This window comes from Astatotilapia calliptera, chromosome 7 (assembly GCF_900246225.1).
Source record: "Astatotilapia calliptera chromosome 7, fAstCal1.2, whole genome shotgun sequence".
Lineage (NCBI taxonomy): Eukaryota > Metazoa > Chordata > Actinopteri > Cichliformes > Cichlidae > Astatotilapia > Astatotilapia calliptera.
In genome coordinates, this window is record NC_039308.1 from 22,560,082 (window position 1) to 22,575,349 (window position 15,268).

The following is a 15,268-nucleotide window of genomic DNA, read 5'->3' on the forward strand; positions in this document are numbered from 1 at the left end:
GGAATGGACTGGGACTGTTTTCTTGCCCAGGCTGTTTCCTTGTACCTTTATAACGGCAGGTTTTTCATCAGGTGTGAACATGTATGGGGGTTTTTCTGTTCGTGTTGCTTTTTTTTTCAAGTCTTCCCTTTTGCTGTTTTTGTCACACACACTGATGCAGAAATGGACCAATTACCAAGGGATCATTTGCAGAGAAACTTGAAACAAATCTGCTTGTTAGGAGGGAACTTTGTTAGAAATGTGCCAGGTGGTCAGCTTACCTCCAAAACATATCTCTCAGCACCTCACCTGACGTGGCCGACCTTCTTGCGGGCAGCTATCAGCATCTTTTTCTTAGCTGTCAAAAGAAAAAAAGTCTTCCTTCCTTGTGGTTTTTAATTAACTTTCTACTCAAACCTTTTTAAGGAGAAAGGCTCCCTTAAAGATAAAAGCATTTAATAAAGGTTAGCAGGAGCAGGGCGCAGTACAGGAAGCATAATGAAAGGCAATGCTTTAGTGATACGTAACACGACTCCAGTCTATCCAGGCTTATTGCATAAATGATAAGATGATAATCAAAATGCACATTACTCTCAGGAAGGCCATGTCCAAATATATAGCATCAGTTTATACCCAATAATAAGGCCTTCTGTCAGATCATCATTAAAAAGTGACTTAAATAATGTAATTTTCAGCAAGCCCTTGCATAATTTCCTCTTGCTGATGCGATGGCATTACTTACAGAGCCGAGGAAAAACTGCCCAACTGGCCCCCACATGCCTTCTTGACATTGATGAATTACTTGGACACAACCAATAAAGCTCAGTGTAAACTGAGGATTTTTAAAGAAGAAATGATTCCTGATTACATCTCCGTCCTGCCACAAACGCAGATGGTAATATGTGATGTGACGGCGGCTTCCTTCGTATGAGTTTCCTTTTCCCTCTGAGGCCAGCCTCGGCGCTGCATGAGTGAAATATTGCTTTATATGACATGCTCTGTCAAAATGTGTTTTCATCACTGCAGTGGATACAGGAGAGATGAGCTCCTCCAAAGGAGTTTTTCACGGATATTTATATTGAGAATAATCAGTTCCGTTGGCGTCTGGGAGCCCGCAGCCCTCCCCAGTTGATGCACGCACGCACACACCGATTCACACACAATCTCATGGTGTTGTGATGATGATGAAGATGGCGTGTCATATAATGAGGAACATGTGGGGATTTCTGCTTCAGTAACTCTCCTACTTAAAATCCTCCCACGTCTACATGGGAGGGGGAAAAAAGCCGGCTGATGAATTTTTGACTAAATTAACGTTTGTATGTTTGTATGTTTAATTGTTTCTGCCTGCACACAGTACTACATATGAAGCAGGGCCACTTTTTCACTGTGCGTTCCAATTATCCCCCAATAAGGATCCCTAGTGCCATCCCACAGGAGCAGTTAAGAGTCTAATGATCTGCCATAATACTGCTGTTAAACGGCCTAGCTCACAATAAAATGCTGTAATTCCTCTTCTGTCTCTCATAATAGGCTGAATTAATACCAGTGTGCCACTCTGTGAGAGTGTTTGGATTAGAGCGAGAACGACGGAGAGAGGAAGAGAAAGAATAAGCGAGATGAAGAGAAATGAAGAGAGGGTTAAAGAAAAAGAGGGAGAGTCGCAGGAGGCTCCTCAGACCTTGCAATCCTAATGAAAGAGAAATGTGTCCTGGCATTGGTGTCGTTACAGGGGTCAACTGCAAATAGTCGGGATACTTATGCTTCCATTTTCCGCGTGAGACAGTCTCAAATATTAGTAATACACACACACACTAACTGTTACTTCGAGAGTACACGGCTTCTGTGAAAAGGTCAGGACATTAATTGTGCTTTCTACATTAAAATGCAATTTAAATTCATTCTGTTTCAGTTAAATGTGACTGAGCACATTTCTGTGTGGCAAAAAAGCAACACATGTACAAGTTTAGCTATTAATTACCCAGTGGCAAAGACTTCATGTAAAAATATGTGGTTTTCACTAATTAGCCAATCCAATTTAACGTTTACAAATCCACACTTGAGGCTTTTAAATACACTCTTTTAAATACACAGACTCACTACTGTAGGCCAGTTAATATATCCATAACTCCACGCAATATACTATACAGTAACTCTGTAGTCTAGCGGTTAACAATAACATGTAAAAGATCACACAGTAGTTCAAGACCAGGAGCAGACACAAATCCCAGGAAGGGCTGTAACAGGAAGTGCATCCACAAGAAAAATCTGTGGTGACCCTTTAATAAAGAGGCAGCTGAAAGAAAAAGAAGACACTGTACCGATTATTTATCTAATCGGTTTCAAACATGGAATTCAGCAACAAGCTGTGACATTTTCTATTCTTTTGATAAAATTGCTGCATATTTTCCAGTTTTTCTGCAGATGTACAAATAATGCAAGAATATGGTTCTCACATAAGTTTCCCTGGACAACATGCATTAAACCGTTTACAGTTGCTGTTCTCCTGAAAGCCCCTTTGCAACCCTCCTCTGTACCGTCACCTCCTTTTCATGCTGTGTTTGAGGTAATCGGGGTGATGTTTGTTGAGGTCTACTCTGGGTCACTTCTATCTTGGGAAACAGCTGGGGAATTATTTCAACCACTGGATGCATTTCAGAGGCTTTACTCTTGATTTATATGCTTTTGACTGAGTAAGTCAAATTTATGACTTCAAAACTTCATGTGAGCTTCTTCATTTCACGTGAAAGAAAATAATTCAAATTACGTCAATCTTATATTTTGCTCCAGTGGTCCAATGACAAATGTAGCTACACAGTGCTGTGCAGGTCGAGGGATTTATCCCTCTCATAGCACTGTAGGCTCAGGCATTCAACATTCTTCCTTTGCCAATGTATTCCTCAGTTCAGTGAATTTCATATATTTGATCCATGATGCATGTCATGCTGGCACGCCCTGTCATGTGCGTGTATATATACATATGCATATATATAAACAGAACTGTGACATCTATAGCACTTTCTACACTGCAACATGGACACAATGTTAAGGTTTATGCGCGTATGCAAACGCAGCACTGCAGGCTACTTGGGGTTTAATATCTTGAATTATCCAAGGACACTTCAGCATTGTATGCAGGAGTTGGGGATTAAACCACCGACCACAATCAGCCCTATGCCATTAAAAACAACAAGGTTTTTGGGAGGTCATGGGTAACCACTGAGCAATGTGCAGGTCCATTTATGAAATGTAATTGAAACAAGAAGCATTACCTGTGCAAATGAAAAAGCAACTTCAGAGTACTAAAGTCGACTTCTAAATAGTTGAACATGCACAATTTGACACTAAAATCATTCATAAATGCAAGTCTTGCTTACTTTATGTAAAGAAAAATTATATTTTCCGCCTTTCTCATCAGCCATCACGAAAATGACTGCAGTTTTCAAATGGCTAATGGGCTCGATCAAAAAAGTAATCAAAAGAGAGCATACATGCCAGTTTTGGTACTTGTATCTATCTCTGAACATTTTTGCTGTAATGTGAAGTTATCTGCTTCACGAAACAGATCAATACAACCAAATAGAACTGACAGCTGTAGCAGTATTGTGCGAGCAAATGGAGATATGTAGGGAAAATTGGATATGGCATATTTTGCTCTAGTCAAAAATCGTATTAACCATGCCCCACTTCTATTTTTTGCTTGATACATACATAACAAAACCCAGGCTTATTCTTCAACATTCCTCTTTTTTCCCCCTTTCTCCTTGTCCACACTCTAGGATATAGTGGTAGTAGGAGAAGAGAATTTCACCACACCTTGCTATATCCAAATGGATGACGAGGCTTGCCACATCCTGACAGAGACGCTGGGCACCTACTGCCTCGTGGGTCAATCTCTCAGCGCTGCCACCACTAAGCGCCTCAAACTAGCCATCTTTGGCCCCGTCACCTGCCCAGCCATGGAGTATCACATCAGAGTCTACTGCCTGGACGACACACAGGACGCACTCAAGGTAAATGCGCAGCACGCTGTACTGAATGTGTGCATAGCCTTTGTCTCATTATTTGTATCACTGAAATGAATATAATTGTGATTTTTTTTTCCCCCACTGTAACTGAATTGTTTATGCGCAAGCACAGCCAGCAGATGATGTGTGGGAGGCAGAATGAGAAATCTTTGTGTTGGTGTGTCACAATAAGGAGATACAAGCGCCTGTATTTGAATAACGTAGCTGCTGCAACAACACAAAATAAGCCACATATATCCCTCCTTCTCTACTGTTGTCTCATCACCTCAATTCTGTTTAATACCTTCATGCGCCTGCATGAAGGAAAGATAAGGAAGGATTATTGTACTGAGGAGGGATATTGAACACAGTTATTAAGTTTGGGAATGAGTAATGAGAAGTGATAGTGATCCTGCTGCAAGGACACAGAAGTTGATTTCAGGTTTGCATGTCTAGATTTAAGTTTGTAAAGCCCTGCGGATGATTATAACGTAATATTTTATTAAAAACTAATCATTTGTAAATGTACTTGTGAGAATTCCTCAGAGACTATTATCACAGGAATACAGCAGCAGTTTGTCTGCTTTTCAACTGGTATAAAGAAGAAGCTTTTTGAGGTCGGTATAGATGGTGTCCTTGCTAATCAAGCTTGCTTTTGTTTATTTAGGAAGTCCTTCAAATGGAGAAGCAGATGGGTGGGAAACTGTTGGATGAACCAAAGACTCTCATCTTTAAGGACAGCACCCACAACCTGAGGCTTTCCATCCATGATGTTCCCCACACATTATGGAAGAGCAAACTGCTAGCCAAGTACCAGGTAAACTGCTCATTTTACTCCTTTTTCAGTAAAAGGCCATGCACAGTGTGCCACATGGTTTCTCCCACCGATGTAACTCCTCTACACTTTCCACTTCTCTGCAGGAGCTTTCCTTTCAGCAGGTGTGGAGCGGCTCACAAAGGAACCTCCACTGCTGCTTTACCCTGGAGCGCTTCTCTTCCAGCACGGTGGACCTGACCTGCAAAATATGTGTGCGCCAAGTGGAAGGAGAAGGACAGATTTTTCAGCTGGACACTACACTGTCGGAGGTAGCGTTTGATACTTGGAGTAAACATCCCCCCCCGGCCCCTGCAGGTGGATTCTGGGCCGGTGGAGGGGTTGAAGCAGCAGGCAGTGATGCAGGGCATCAGCACCACTGACTTGTCAGAGGGAGATTGGAGATTTTGGAGCCTAAAAATAACAATAAATTGGGTGGGGACGGTGTATGACACGAGGAGAGTGAAGCATGTAAATGTGTAGGACAGTCAGGCTCAAGTTGGATGCCAGACCTTTAAGTATAACAAATTAAATACCATCTGATTTCATTATATTCACATAAAAGAGCACTACACGACTAGCACTACAGGCTGAGGAAAAATGCTTGTATTTGATTTTGTAATGAACTGTTTCCCTCCTAATGCTTTCACTTGATTTATAAAGGCTTAAAGTAATTATTCACCTTGACTGGATACGGGGCATAGCCTTCGAAATTATAATGGAAACCTCAAAGGTCTGTGCGACTTTTGTGCTCTGCTTTCACATGAATTTTGCATCCAGAGCTGTTTTGACTCTTCCCCTCCACCTCGCCCTCATTGTCCTTCCACCGAGCCAGACGCTCAGAATGAATTTAACCTCGTTTCCATTTCCTCTTCCCACTTTTTGCAACGTTCACAAAAACTGGCAAGGTGTGAGACAGGGGAGTTTCAACCATGCCGCCTACATAGAGTCTTGCTTATGACAAGAGAGGAGCACAGGAGGGTATAATAAGCCTGTGTCCCCCCCCCCCCCCCAGTCATGCTGCACTTGCTTTACAAAGGCCATCTGGCTAGGAGAATAGAGCTTGAGGGATGGAGGAGCACTCATGCTTTGTGCTCAGTAATGAGATAAATTACAGTACATACAGTGCAGAGCTGTGTTACTGCCTGGCCTTGGTTCATTTGTCTCTGGGTCTTGATCTGGTTTCTGTAGCCAGACATCCAGTGCTTAATCCTCCAGATGCAGTATATTTAAAAGAAAATCACTCAGCTTGCATCAGTAAATGGATGGCGACGCAACGAAGGGTTTTCAATTTTTTTTATGGCACCTGGAAAAAGAAATTTCCTGTGCTACAAATCCATTTGAACTACATTATGTTTCATTTTGCGAGGTGTTGAATTATGTCCAGGCAGTCTGCAAACTAGGGGGGAAAAAACCACAGCTACAGTCTGTGTCTCTGCTTTAATCCCTCTCATTCTCTCTTTACAGGATTCCCAGAGTATTGACACATCTCTGCTGGATCCTGCCAGCAACATCACGACACTGGTAGGGCCAAATGCCTTTCGCATCCCTGTTTCTATCCGTCAGAAGCTGTGCGGCAGCCTGGACGCACCGCAGACCAGAGGCAATGACTGGAGGATGTTGGCCCACAAACTCAATCTTGACAGGTGGGTTGACAAACAATGAAAAGGGTGAAATGGTAACTTACATTTAGGACCTCTGGGATCACAGTCTGGCCACAGAAACAGCCTTTACTTTAAAGTTAAATAGTTTAAACAAAACAATTTTTCTGTTAATATAGACAACTAAAATGAAATATATTAGAATTTGTTTTTAAAAAGTAATTATTCATTTATCCATCCAACAGGCCAGCCATCTGTACATCTTATATACAGGGAGTGCAGAATTATTAGGCAAGTTGTATTTTTGAGGAATAATTTTATTATTGAACAACAACCATGTTCTCAATGAACCCAAAAAACTCATTAATATCAAAGCTGAATGTTTTTGGAAGTAGTTTTTAGTTTGTTTTTAGTTTGAGCTATTTTAGGGGGATATCTGTGTGTGCAGTTGACAATTACTGTGCATAATTATTAGGCAACTTAACAAAAAACAAATATATACCCATTTCAATTATTTATTTTTACCAGTGAAACCAATATAACATCTCCACATTCACAAATATACATTTCTGACATTCAAAAACAAAACAAAAACAAATCAGCGACCAATATAGCCACCTTTCTTTGCAAGGACACTCAAAAGCCTGCCATCCATGGATTCTGTCAGTGTTTTGATCTGTTCACCATCAACATTGCGTGCAGCAGCAACCACAGCCTCCCAGACACTGTTCAGAGAGGTGTACTGTTTTCCCTCCTTGTAAATCTCACATTTGATGATGGACCACAGGTTCTCAATGGGGTTCAGATCAGGTGAACAAGGAGGCCATGTCAATAGTTTTTCTTCTTTTATACCCTTTCTTGCCAGCCACGCTGTGGAGTACTTGGACGCGTGTGATGGAGCATTGTCCTGCATGAAAATCATGTTTTTCTTGAAGGATGCAGACTTCTTCCTGTACCACTGCTTGAAGAAGGTGTCTTCCAGAAACTGGCAGTAGGACTGGGAGTTGAGCTTGACTCCATCCTCAACCCGAAAACGCCCCACAAGCTCATCTTTGATGATACCAGCCCAAACCAGTACTCCACCTCCACCTTGCTGGCGTCTGAGTCGGACTGGAGCTCTCTGCCCTTTACCAATCCAGCCACGGGCCCATCCATCTGGCCCATCAAGACTCACTCTCATTTCATCAGTCCATAAAACCTTAGAAAAACCAGTCTTGAGATATTTCTTGGCCCAGTCTTGACGTTTCAGCTTGTGTGTCTTGTTCAGTGGTGGTCGTCTTTCAGCCTTTCTTACCTTGGCCATGTCTCTGAGTATTGCACACCTTGTGCTTTTGGGCACTCCAGTGATGTTGCAGCTCTGAAATATGGCCAAACTGGTGGCAAGTGGCATCTTGGCAGCTGCACGCTTGACTTTTCTCAGTTCATGGGCAGTTATTTTGCGCCTTGGTTTTTCCACACGCTTCTTGCGACCCTGTTGACTATTTTGAATGAAACGCTTGATTGTTCGATGATCACGCTTCAGAAGCTTTGCAATTTTGAGACTGCTGCATCCCTCTGCAAGATATCTCACTATTTTTGACTTTTCTGAGCCTGTCAAGTCCTTCTTTTGACCCATTTTGCCAAAGGAAAGGAAGTTGCCTAATAATTATGCACACCTGATATAGGGTGTTGATGTCATTAGACCACACCCCTTCTCATTACAGAGATGCACATCACCTAATATGCTTAATTGGTAGTAGGCTTTCAAGACTATACAGCTTGGAGTAAGACAACATGCATGAAGAGGATGATGTGGACAAAATACTCATTTGCCTAATAATTCTGCACTCCCTGTATTACATATTATGTATTGAATCATAGCTAACAAGAGGAGATGACCCATAAGCCTTTTATATATTACATTATGCATTCATTCATATTACTAGAGGTTGTTGTTTAGTCATACAGGTTTAATTACTGATCTGTGGTCTCACTTGGAAAACATTAAGTGTCACTTTTCAGCCTGCAAGATTAATGTTTTGAACAGGCATAGTTTTGATTTATTAACCTAACTAAACAACCAGTGAACACATACATAATGAACAGAACATAAACCGCAGCTCCAGGTTTAAAGGTTTTTTTTCTCCTACTGGGACCTGGACTGTCCGCTGAAACACAAGTATTAGAAATATCAGATGCAACTTTAAAATAGCCACACTGATAATGTTCATCGGTTGGTTTAAAAAACCAGTTATCAACATATTTATTTGTCATTTCACAGCTTGGGCCTTTTGTCATGAAGGTTGTGTGTTTTCCTTGTGGCTGCATGGAATCCCTTGGGTTAATTAATGATTCCACATTGTCCTTAGATGCATATGTGAGCATGAATCGTCTGAGTTGCTGTGTTAGTTGCTGTGATGGGACTGGCCAACTGTCTGCAGTGTACCGCACCCCTCACCCAATGTGTCCTAGGATAGGGTCTAAGTGGCTCTAACACCTAAATAGCTTCTAACTACAGTTTAATTAACTGTCAATTTTCTGTTTATTCATAGTGGTTTTTATAGCGTGGTACCAGTAAAGAAAGAACGGCTGTTTTTTCATTAGAAGTAAACATTAAGAGTCCATGGGGACTTAAACTGTTGATAAGTGATCTATTTTTAATTTGATTGTGAGTGATCTGTGGGAATGTGACTCATTCTGATAAACATCAGAGCTGAGGAAAGATGAAAAAAACAATGGAGACAGAGTGACGTTCCTCTTTTTAAAACATCATCCCCGTGTCTTTGATAGTCTTCTGTTTGTGATGGACGTACAATGCGCACCCATTTTTAAGGTCCCAGCTCAGCAGGGCAGCCTTATCACAGACAGCAGCTGCAGATTGACGAGACCACTGGCAGACTTTGGCATGAAGGACAAAGGGTGAAGGCGAGAGACTCGAATGAATGAATGAATATATATATATATATATATATATATATATATATATATATATATATATATATATATATATATACATATGCTTTGAATTGATATATATATATCAATTCAAAGCCAAAGCAAAAGTCATTAAAAGAAAACAAAGCGATCATTAGTTCTGCATAGACTGCAAATACATTTAAGGATGTATATCAGTGCTCACTTTGCTTTCCTCTCATGCCCACAGTATCTCATTACTGACCAGAAAGGTTACTGTGTATAGAAGGAAAAAATAGAAAGTAAGAATTAAAGTATTTGATGATGAAAAGATTATTGCAGCACACCAACGAGTTTTTTATTACTAATAAGCAAACTCATTCCTCTCTATTAACCATTTGTCTGCTTTTCTAACCTACCTCTCTCTGGTTTCACATGATCACTCTTTTAGGTATCTTAACTACTTTGCCACCAAATCCAGCCCCACTGGAGTGATCCTGGACTTGTGGGAGGCCCAGCATTTTCCTGACGGCAACCTCAGTCGCCTTGCCCAAGTACTGGAGGAGATGGGACGCCATGACAGCCTTGTTCCCGCGGTGACTGAACACTGACATCTGCCTGCCAGGGACAAGTGACATTCCAGGGAGGAAGAAGACACAAAGTGAATATGAAAAGAGGGTGGACCCCCTCAAACACACCCCACACACACCCCAAAAAACAACAACAAAAAAAAGCAGGAAAAGTCATTCTCGATGACAAATGCACGCACACACACTCACAGAAGCTGCCTGTGTGTACACTCAAAGAAGTAAGGAGATAGTCACAGCCAGGTCTACCCTGCCATGACCCAGTTAAATATTGGCAACAAAGGTTGTGAAAACTTGGAGAGTAAACAAGAATCTCTGCCAGTCATTTTCAGGCTGTTTCTCTCCTCGTTCTTTCTCTCTCTCTCTCCCTCTCTTGTAAGAATGATTTGATATTTTTGGCTATGGTTTCCTTGGAAACATGTTTCCGGTTTATTCGGATGGACTGTGCAGATGTGGATGATGCCCTCACAACAGTGACAGGTCAATGGATCAAAGGAGGAAGATCGGCGAAAGAACGTCTCATTCTCCAAAAATCAGTCTCCATGGCAACTCCATGGAAAAGTATGTGTTCTGTGACAACATAGTATTTAATGATATGCCTATTTATACATGTCTTTTTTTTGTATCTTATGCTGTCTGTTACTGAACCGTATTTCGTTTCTTCTTTCATTGCGTTTGACTGTATTACAGCACCACCTGGTGGACACCTGGCGCTGTAACTATTCTTTCTGTCGGCCACATTTATAACACAGAGGGAACTCAACGATCATAATCATTACACCGTTTTTTAACTGTTGTTATAACTACTATTAATACTTTTAGTCATGTTATGTATAATTATTGCTTTTCTATTATGGGTGATATTTTTGAGTTGCATTGGTGATTATTTTGCTTTTGCTTTTCTTTTTCTTTTCTTTTTTTAGCAGGATCATTTGGCTAACTACATATCTCTACATATCGTATATCCTGTTAACAAAAGGATATGGGAAATTAGCCAGACTGAAAAAAAAGTCATGAGTGATGCAAATTTGTGTGACGTTCATGATGATGTCGCGTTCACATAAGATACCAGGCAGAGCGAAGAGGGAGATGGTGCAGAAAGGGAAATCAAACCAGTATATTTTTGTAGGACCAGTCCAACTGAAAACAACTGCTTTTTACCAAATACCTGACATGTAAGGTGATCATCTAAATATTGTCTCAATCAACCGACGTTCATGCGTACTTTTGGAGGATAAGAGATTTTAACTCAGACAACGATGTTTGTACATTCACTACAGAAGCCATCAATATCACGATGACACTGATTCTGTGCATAAAAATGATCTGTAAATGTGACATTCCTTTTATGGAGCAGCAGTTGCGCCCATACAAGTGTTCTTGGTTGGTTTTGTTTTTTTGAATGGCAGTTGTCCCAGTTTTCTTGAAGCCGTCTATGCAAACTTTGCATCCCTTTGAAACAATCTCTACATTCTCAGTGGGCTAGCCTTTGCATTCCCTAGTTGTTCTTCAGCTTCATGATTAATATTGTGTATAGTGAGAATGTAGCCTGTCTGTTTCTTGCACTCATGATGTTCCTCGCAACGGCTTGCATTTCATCTGTCAAGTTATTGTACAAACTGTAAGAAAGAATTTTTAAGACTAATAATAAATTATATTTATATGCAACATTGAAAATGGAGTGCGACCATTTGACTTGTGAGACTGTGTTTAAAAAAAAAAAAAAAACCTTATGGGCTTTCAAGATATATTTTTCAAATATTTTTTTTAATAGGGAATGTTCTGCAGATCCACTCATACACCTTCATTACTTGCATATGTACAGATTAAATAAGGCACGTGCTACAGTGGCAGAGTGGATGAGACACACATATATATATATATATGTATAGACACTGATCAAAAATGCATTTTACCATCCAACAAGGCAATAATACATAGATTTCAGATCAGCTTCATATGGATAAAAAAAAAAAAAAACGTGACCAGAAAGATGAGACGATGCAGGATAGCAAAGTATATATACACACACACAAATGTGTGTGTGTGTGTGTATATATATATATATATATATACACACACACACACACAGGTTATAAAGAATCATCTGGTTTCAAAAGCCATCCTGTACATTTTAAACTAAAAGGCTAAATATGGACGGATGGTATATATCCATACGATAGTCAAACTACAAAAACAACCACATGAACCTCACAAATTGTCTCTGTTGTCTCCAGCTGTTGAATTAAAGCACACTGAAATCAGAAATCAGATGATTCTTTTTTGATTCACCTTGAGTGTGTGTGTGTGTGTATGCATGTATATTTGTTTAATATATATATATATATATATATATATATATATATATATATATATATATATATATATATATATATATATATATATATATATATATATATATATATATATATATATATATATATATATATTAATCATGTTTCTGTTTGTTCAGCAATAATAATAATGGTATGAATCCACATCTTCTACACTGAGGTCAATGGATGACTATCATCGTCATAAGTCCACTGTGATATCACAGCATGCAGCGGCTGACTCAGAAAAAAACAAAACAGCAAAACACACACACACAAAGCAGCTTTGACAGTACAAAAGACTGCCCGTAGAATACTGCTATATGGCTTTAGAGGAGCAGCGCAAGAGCATCCTCCAGATTTTAGTCCTGCAAGGCCCCCTGAACAGTCTGGAACCAGAAACCACTTAGCTTTCACAGAAAGCACAGTCTGAACACTGAGGGAGAGGCGCCTCAGACAATGGTAGAGCAGATGTCCCCTGATATAATAAATTTTTTGGTATATATCATTATTCTGGCCCTACGGTGACCATTATCTCTATCACTCATCCTCCCTGTCAGTTATATTTGTTCTATTATTCACAGTCTCTCTTTTCTTCTTCCCTTTCTTCTGGCCAGCTTGAGTGGCCTGTGCCAGTGGTAATGATGAGACTCTGGGAGATGATATCTTTTCTGTGGACTCTCTGTCACAGTTTGATATCTTGGGACTCTAACATCTTTGCAAGAGTCTTCTTCACCCTTAGGGCTGTGAGACGACAAGTTGGATTGTGAGCCCAGCACTCCGACATGAGTTTCCCCATCTGTCGTAGACACTAAAGACACACACGACCATATGCATAAGAATACAAGCACATTTTAGGCAAATGGTTTAATCCATGATTACTAATTATTTATGGGCATGCAAAAACATGTTTAGCAAAAATATACCTTACATCCACCGAGACCTACAAGGTCAACCTATAACTTAGAAACAGGGCTGTACTTTGTTTTTTTAAAGGGAATAGCGTTGTGTTTATGTGCAAAGTGCAGGCTTTTTATTATTTGCCAAGCTGAAACCCATTTTAATATACTTGATATCATTTTGAGTATAATTATTTTTTTTATTTATGTGGATATAATAAATGGGTAGCATTTAATAATAAATATCAATTAGAAAAAGCGGTTATAATCAATAACTGTAATGCACATAACACAGAAATAAAAAAAAGTGATATTAAGAAACCCCATATATCATTCCCTGTATGCTCCCTCTATATGTTGTAGAAATAACATAGTTTAAAAAGGCCAATGTAGAATCACTTCAAAGGTGAAATATGAAATGCTATTTTAAATCCTTATACAAAGCTTTCTATATTTTGACAATACACACCACACTTCATCATAGTTTCTAAGTTATAAGCCTTTTTCTCAATTTCCGACCAATAAATCATAAACTTGACCTTGAATGACCTTTGTGGATGATCTACACTGCTACAAAGATTCATCAGAATCCATTCAAGACATTTCGAGGCATCATGTTTACAGACAGGAAGAATGATACGCACTAAAGAATACTCTGGAAAAGTGTATGATTAACAGCTGTTGTGCTAATAACAGCTGTTTCAATGCATCATTTCTCTCATACTATGAGGCAGAAATCTCCACTTAGAATGCAGATTAATGCATATTTACATGGATTTATTTTAATGTAAGTAACCATGTTGATGTAATGACGTTCACACATAAACGCCATTAAGTTTAAGTTTTAAAAATGGATAAAGATAAGAGTACCTCATCATTGCTCCATCGATTAGCAAAAGAAGGTCTTTGTTTTTTTATGCAAACCACTTCTCTCATGTCCTCATATGAAGGATCGGACGGGACGAGGTCATAATAGGGAAGCTGATGTTCCTCCACAATACCTGGAGTTTAATGAAAGAAAATGTCCATTAATTATCATTAATAAAATATTAAGACACTTCAAGTCAAAATAAACACATCTTCCTCACCTCCAGAGATGCATCGCCGGGCCATCTCCCAGATAATAAGGCCAAAACTATACATGTCAGCTGTTATAAAAGACTGGAAGTGGCTCCTGTTGAGGGTCTCATCCAGTACTTCAGGTGGCATGTAGCGCTTTGTTCCAACGCGTAGGTTAGGAGGGATATCCACTTCATTGGTGTCACTGAGACAGGGAGGAAAAAAAGGAACGAGTCAAAGAATTTTTAGCATCATCCAGTATTAATGTAAACGCTCAAAAGACTCAAAATGTCTTGTGTACCTATTAAACTTGACAGCCAGACCGAGGTCTGCAATACAGCAGGATCCATTCTTTTTAACCAAGATGTTTTTGCTCTTCAGGTCTCTGTGTGCAATAGCTGGTTTGCCCTGTGTGCCGTAGATCTCAGTGTGGAGATGACAAAGGCCTGATATGGAGGAATACGAAAGCTTCAGAAGAGCCTTGACGTCTAAGCTGTTGGACTTGAGGTAGTCGTATAAAGAGCCATTCTCGTGGTAGTCTGTAATTAAGTACAGCTGAGTCCACGAGCCGGTTCCTTTGATGTCGGCTGCAATGAATCCTGGGGATTAGATAGCTGGTGTGAGGGGATTAAAATATACACACAGAAATCAATGCGCATGGTTTCATTCACTTTTGGGGACATTTCACCAACTTGTGCTCAGTCACTGAACATCCATTTGTGTGTGTAACTTCCAAAACAATCAAACATAGTGCATGGAAGTAGGAACCATGCACTGTATTTTTTCTTTCTAATACTCATTTTCCATTTGTTAGTCAGCTATTACCTCTGCTTTTGAAATGCAAAACCCAGTGTATCGCTATATCTCCCTGGAAACATGTTGAAAAAATGTGTATCTTTACAGATATTTCATATTTTTTTTGTCTTTGTCTATGACAGCTTGCTGTTCAGACTTTAATTGCTACACTTGTTAACAATGAGTTCTGAGAAACCCAACACTCCTTTCCTCTAAATCTAGAGATTTCAAAGTCTGACCCGCATGCAACTGGCATCCACAGTTAATGTCAGAGTGTGGAAGCAGAACAAAATGAGACCTTT

At 39.8% G+C, this 15,268-nt stretch overlaps 2 protein-coding genes across 6 annotated transcripts in view; one reads left to right on the top strand and one right to left on the bottom strand.

The window, feature by feature from the left end:
- Positions 1-10,029, top strand: part of unc5cb (unc-5 netrin receptor Cb) — a 125,832-nt gene extending 115,803 nt beyond the window's left edge. For all 3 annotated transcript variants that reach the window (XM_026173823.1, XM_026173824.1, XM_026173825.1), the window contains 5 exons: positions 3,759-3,992; positions 4,654-4,803; positions 4,908-5,072; positions 6,268-6,446; positions 9,745-10,029. In XM_026173823.1, the coding sequence (XP_026029608.1) occupies positions 3,759-3,992; positions 4,654-4,803; positions 4,908-5,072; positions 6,268-6,446; positions 9,745-9,904 (888 nt within the window). In that variant the 3' untranslated portion in view covers positions 9,905-10,029. The remainder of the gene's footprint in view (positions 1-3,758; positions 3,993-4,653; positions 4,804-4,907; positions 5,073-6,267; positions 6,447-9,744) is intronic.
- A 2,291-nt stretch (positions 10,030-12,320) lies between these two features.
- Positions 12,321-15,268, bottom strand: part of bmpr1bb (bone morphogenetic protein receptor, type IBb) — a 56,862-nt gene continuing 53,914 nt past the window's right edge. For all 3 annotated transcript variants that reach the window (XM_026173856.1, XM_026173854.1, XM_026173855.1), the window contains 4 exons: positions 14,473-14,770; positions 14,201-14,376; positions 13,983-14,113; positions 12,321-13,024 (listed from right to left, as the gene is read on the bottom strand). In XM_026173856.1, coding sequence (XP_026029641.1) covers positions 12,899-13,024; positions 13,983-14,113; positions 14,201-14,376; positions 14,473-14,770 — 731 coding nt within the window. In that variant the 3' untranslated portion in view covers positions 12,321-12,898. The remainder of the gene's footprint in view (positions 13,025-13,982; positions 14,114-14,200; positions 14,377-14,472; positions 14,771-15,268) is intronic.